The sequence below is a fragment of the Oncorhynchus kisutch genome, linkage group LG16 (genome assembly GCF_002021735.2).
Source record: "Oncorhynchus kisutch isolate 150728-3 linkage group LG16, Okis_V2, whole genome shotgun sequence".
In the NCBI taxonomy this organism is placed as follows: Eukaryota; Metazoa; Chordata; class Actinopteri; order Salmoniformes; family Salmonidae; genus Oncorhynchus; species Oncorhynchus kisutch.
Window position 1 is genome coordinate 1,115,030 of NC_034189.2, and position 6,000 is coordinate 1,121,029.

The following is a 6,000-nucleotide window of genomic DNA, read 5'->3' on the forward strand; positions in this document are numbered from 1 at the left end:
GTCTGTTTTAAAGCAGGGATTAGTTTTATCAGACAGACTCACATTAAGAGCTTGTGTGTGTGTGTGTGAGTGTGTGTGAGTGTGAGTGTGTGATTGTGTGGTGTTGGTAGGTCAAGGATCTTGTTAAGTGTGTGAACCTGAGGAATTCACGTCAGTTACGCTCTGTCGACTCCTCTCAATTCAATTCAAGGGGCTTTATTGGCATGGGAAACATATGTTAACATTGCCAAAGCAAGTGAAGTAGATAATATACAAAAGTGTAATAACAAATAAAAATTAACAGTAAACATTACATTCCAAAAGAATAAAGACATTATAAATATCTATATACAATGTTGTAATGATGTGCAAATAGTTAAAGTACAAAAGGGAAAATAAATAAACATAAATATAGGTTGTATTTAAAATGGTGTTTGTTCTTCTCTGGTTGCCCTTTCCTTGTGGCAACAGGTCACAAATCTTGCTGCTGTGACGTCACACTGTGGTATTTCATCCAGTATATATGGGAGTTTATCAAGATCGGGTTTGTTTTCCAATTCTTTGTGGATCTGTGTAATCTGAGGGAAATATGTGTCTCTAATTTGGTCCTACATTAGGCAGGAGGTTAGGAAGTGCAGCTCAGTTTCCACCTCATTTTGTGGGCAGTGAGCACATAGCCTGTCTTCTCTTGAGAGCCAGGTCTGCCTACGGCGGCCTTTCTCAATAGCAAGGCTATGCTCACTGAGTCTGTACATAGTCAAAGCTTTCCTTAATTTTGGGTCAGTCACAGTGGTCAGGTATTCTGCCACTGTGTACTCTCTGTTTAGGGACAAATAGCATTCTAGTTTGCTCTGGTTTTTGTTAATTCTGTTTCACGTTGTACACTCTCTAATTCTCTGCTTGATTAAACTACGAGGGTAATTGCAGATTTCTCTGTGTGTGTGTGTGTGTGTGTGTGTGTGTGTGTGTGTGTGTGATTACAATGTGTCAGGGAAAGTGTTCCGCTCTGTAGCAGAGCAGGAATGATCTGGAAAACTGAGAGGGAGACGTTCTCTAATTTAACATAGTAAATAATATCATCCATAATACTTGTTTTAGGAAAACTGACTGACTGAATGTCTCTCTGTGTGTCTGGTGTTGCTGATGAGGACGTTATGCCGTGTTGCTTTATGGGTCTGGACGTCTGGTGACCACATGACAAACAACAGTTTATAGTCTGGGCCTGTGTCGCTTTACTGTGTGTGTGTGTGTGTGTGTGTGTGTGTGTGTGTGTGTGTGTGTGTGTGTGTGTGTGTGTGTGTGTGTGTGTGTGTGTGTGTGTGTGTGTGTGTGGTGTGTGTGTGTGTGTGTGTGTGAGAGATGGGAATTTGTAAGAAAGTGAGTGAAGTTGGAAGAAGGAGGGAGAGTTTCACAAAGGGGGAAGAGGGAATTTGAGAAGAGGAGGAAGAGTTTCATAAGGGGGGAAGAGGGAATTTGAGAAGAGGAGGAAGAGTTTCATAAGGGGGGAAGAGGGAATTTGAGAAAAGGAGGGAGATATTTCTAATGGCAGCTGGAGCTGTGGGATAGAGCTGTTAGTTCTACTGATGTCTGGGGTAGACAACCCTGTTCCTGTAGGGTTAGTTCTACTGATGTCTGGGGTAGACAACCCTGTTCCTGTAGGGTTAGTTCTACTGATGTCTGGGGTAGACAACCCTGTTCCTGTAGGGTTAGTTCTACTGATGTCTGGGGTAGACAACCCTGTTCCTGTAGGGTTAGTTCTACTGATGTCTGGGGTAGACAACCCTGTTCCTGTAGGGTTAGTTCTACTGATGTCTGGGGTAGACAACCCTGTTCCTGTAGGGTTAGTTCTACTGATGTCTGGGGTAGACAACCCTGTTCCTGTAGGGTTAGTTCTACTGATGTCTGGGGTAGACAACCCTGTTCCTGTAGGGTTAGTTCTACTGATGTCTGGGGTAGACAACCCTGTTCCTGTAGGGTTAGTTCTACTGATGTCTGGGGTAGACAACCCTGTTCCTGTAGGGTTAGTTCTACTGATGTCTGGGGTAGACAACCCTGTTCCTGTAGGGTTAGTTCTACTGATGTCTGGGGTAGACAACCCTGTTCCTGTAGGGTTAGTTCTACTGATGTCTGGGGTAGACAGCCCTGTTCCTGTTCCTGTAGGGTTAGTTCTACTAATGTCTGTGGTAGACAACCCTGTTCCTGGTGCTGCAGTTACTGCAGGATTTTGTTCCAACTAGGCACCATTCCACACAAACAGAGCTAATTGATCAGTTCAGGGATTCTCTAAATTCAACACGCCTGGTTTTTCAGGTCAATTTACCCTGATGAAGACAGCTTGGCTGTCGAAACGTTGGTAATTACATTTTTGCATCTGAGCTCCTAGAGTCTCTTTTATTTTCACGTTTTATTTTCAATTTAAATCAAAAACATGAAGTGCCTTTGGTCCTCCATGACCAGGGTTGTCTATCCCTGATGTAGGACCAGGGTTGTCTATCCCTGATGTAGGACCAGGGTTGTCTATCCCTGATGTAGGACCACGGTTGTCTATCCCTGATGTAGGACCAGGGTTGTCTACCCCTGATGTAGGACCAGGGTTGTCTATCCCTGATGTAGGACCAGGGTTGTCTACCCCTGATATAGGACCAGGGTTGTCTACCCCTGATATAGGACCAGGGTTGTCTACCCCTGATGTAGGACCATGGTTGTCTACCCCTGATGTAGGACCAGGGTTGTCTACCCCTGATATAGGACCAGGGTTGTCTACCCCTGATGTAGGACCATGGTTGTCTACCCCTGATGTAGGACCAGGGTTGTCTACCCCTGATGTAGGACCAGGGTTGTCTATCCCTGATGTAGGACCAGGGTTGTCTACCCCTGATGTAGGACCAGGGTTGTCTACCCCTGATGTAGGACCAGGGTTGTCTATCCCTGATGTAGGACCAGGGTTGTCTACCCCTGATGTAGGACCAGGGTTGTCTATCCCTGATGTAGGACCAGGGTTGTCTACCCCTGATGTAGGACCAGGGTTGTCTATCCCTGATGTAGGACCAGGGTTGTCTATCCCTGATGTAGGACCAGGGTTGTCTACCCCTGATGTAGAACCATGGGTGTCTATCACTATTGTAACTCTGTAGTATCAGCTATCCATTCAGTCTATTGTAACTGTAGTATCAGCTATCCATTCAGTCTATTGTAACTGTAGTATCACCTATCCAGTCAGTCTATTGTAACTCTGTAGTATCAGCTATCCAGTCAGTCTATTGTAACTCTGTAGTATCAGCTATCCAGTCAGTCTATTGTAACTGTAGTATCAGCTATCCAGTCAGTCTATTGTAACTGTAGTATCAGCTATCCAGTCAGTCTATTGTAACTGTGTATCAGCTATCCAGTCAGTCTATTGTAACTGTAGTATCAGCTATCCAGTCAGTCTATTGTAACTCTGTAGTATCAGCTATCCAGTCAGTCTATTGTAACTGTAGTATCAGCTATCCAGTCAGTCTATTGTAACTGTAGTATCAGCTATCCAGTCAGTCTATTGTAACTCTGTAGTATCAGCTATCCAGTCAGTCTATTGTAACTGTAGTATCAGCTATCCAGTCAGTCTATTGTAACTCTGTAGTATCAGCTATCCAGTCAGTCTATTGTAACTGTAGTATCAGCTATCCAGTCAGTCTATTGTAACTCTGTAGTATCAGCTATCCAGTCAGTCTATTGTAACTGTAGTATCAGCTATCCAGTCAGTCTATTGTAACTCTGTAGTATCAGCTATCCAGTCAGTCTATTGTAACTGTAGTATCAGCTATCCAGTCAGTCTATTGTAATATTATATTTTTTATATTGTACGTTATATGTTAGATTATTATATTTTATATTTTATATTATAGTATCATATATATTTGTATTGTCTTCTTATATATTATTATATTATATATTTTACATTTTAGTATTATATTTTATATTATATTTTATTATTATATTATATATTGTATATATTTTATATATAAAAAAATATATATCTAAAAATATATATATATTTTATATTTTATATTATATTATATATTTTATATTTTATTATTATATTATATATTTTATATTTTATATTATATTATATATTTTATATTTTATTATTATATTATATATTTTATATTTTATATTATATTATATATTTTATATTTTATATTATATTATATATTTTATATTTTATATTATATTATATATTTTATATTTTATTATTATATTATATATTTTATATTTTATATTATATTATATATTTTATATTTTATATTATATTATATATTTTATATTTTATTATTATATTATATATTTATATTTTATATTATATTATATATTTTATATTTATTATTATATTATATATTTTATTATTATGTTATATATTTTATATTTTATATTTTATATTATATTATTATATGATATATTTTGTATTATATATTTTACATTTTAGTATTATATTATATATTTTATATTATATTATTATGTTATATATTATATTATTATATTATAATTGTTATATTATATTATATATTTAATTTTATATTTTGTATTATATTATATATATTTGTATTGTCTTCTTATATATTATGTTATATTATGTTATATTATGTTATATTATGTTATATTATGTTATATTATGTTATATTATGTTATATTATGTTATATTATGTTATATTATTATGTGTTGTTCTATTTTATATTATGTTATATTATGTTATATTATTATGTGTTGTTCTATTTTATATAACCCTATATAACAGGATCAGCCTGTAGTGTGGTTTTCCACTTTAATTTTGAGTGTGACTCCAAATCCAGACCTCCATGGGTTGATACATTTGATTTCCATTGATCATTTTTGTGTGATTTTGTTGTCAGAACATTCAACTATGTAAAGAAAAAAGTATTTAATAAGAATATTTCATTCATTCAGATCTAGGATGTGTTATTTTAGTGTTCCCTTTATTTAATTATTTGAGCAGTGTATATTTGTATTATATTATTATATATTGTGTTCTATTAATATATTGTTCTATTAATACAGTGGGGCAAAAAAGTATTTAGTCAGCCACCAATTGTGCAAGTTCTCCCACTTAAAAAGATGAGAGAGGCCTGTAATTTTCAATCACATTGTAGGATTTTTAATTAATTAATTTGCAAATTATGGTGGAAAATAAGTATTTGGTCACCTACAAACAAGCAAGATTTCTGGCTCTCACAGACCTGTAACTTCTTATTTAAGAGGCTCTTCTGTCCTCCACTCGTTACCTGTATTAATGGTAACTGTTTGAACTTGCTATCAGTATAAAAGACACCTGTCCACAACCTCAAACAGTCACACTCCAAACTCCACTATGACCAAGACCAAAGAGGTGTCAAAGGACACCAGAAAAAAAATTGTAGACCTGCACCAGGCTGGGAAGACTGAATCTGCAATAGGTAAGCAGCCTGGTTTGAAGTTGAGTTTGGAGTGTGACTGTTTGAGGTTGTGGACAGGTGTCCTTTATACTGATAACAAGTTCAAACAGGTGCCATTAATACAGGTAACGAGTGGAGGACAGAGGAGCCTCTTAAACAAGAAGTTACAGGTCTGTGAGAGCCAGAAATCTTGCTTGTTTGTAGGTGACCAAATACTTATTTTCCACCATAATGTGCAAATAAATTCATAAAAAATCCTACAATGTGATTTTCTGGATTTTTTTCTCTCATTTTGTCTGTCATAGTTGAAGTGTACCTATGATGAAAATTACAGGCCTCTCTCATGTTTTTAAGTGGGAGAACTTGCACAATTGGTGGCTGACTAAATACTTTTTTGCCCCACTGTATATGTTGTTCTATTTTACATTATATTATTATATCATATATATTGTATTATATTATTATATCATATATATTGTATTATATTATTGTGTTCTATTAATATATGTTGTTATATATTATATCCTATTCTAAGTCTCCTCCCTCTCTCCTCTCCTCTAGAAGTGGTAATGAACACTAAACTAGAGACGTCAG

General features: G+C 35.8%; 1 protein-coding gene across 1 annotated transcript in view; it reads left to right on the forward strand.

The window, feature by feature from the left end:
- The window catches only part of LOC109887546 (ephrin type-B receptor 4b), a gene marked incomplete at its 3' end in the record, with an annotated part of 52,589 nt that overhangs the window by 20,391 nt on the left and 26,198 nt on the right, over positions 1-6,000 (forward strand). Inside the window, 1 exon segment of the mRNA XM_031791505.1 lies at positions 5,968-6,000. This exon segment is cut by the window's right edge and continues 38 nt beyond it. Within this exon segment, the coding sequence (XP_031647365.1) occupies positions 5,968-6,000 (33 nt within the window).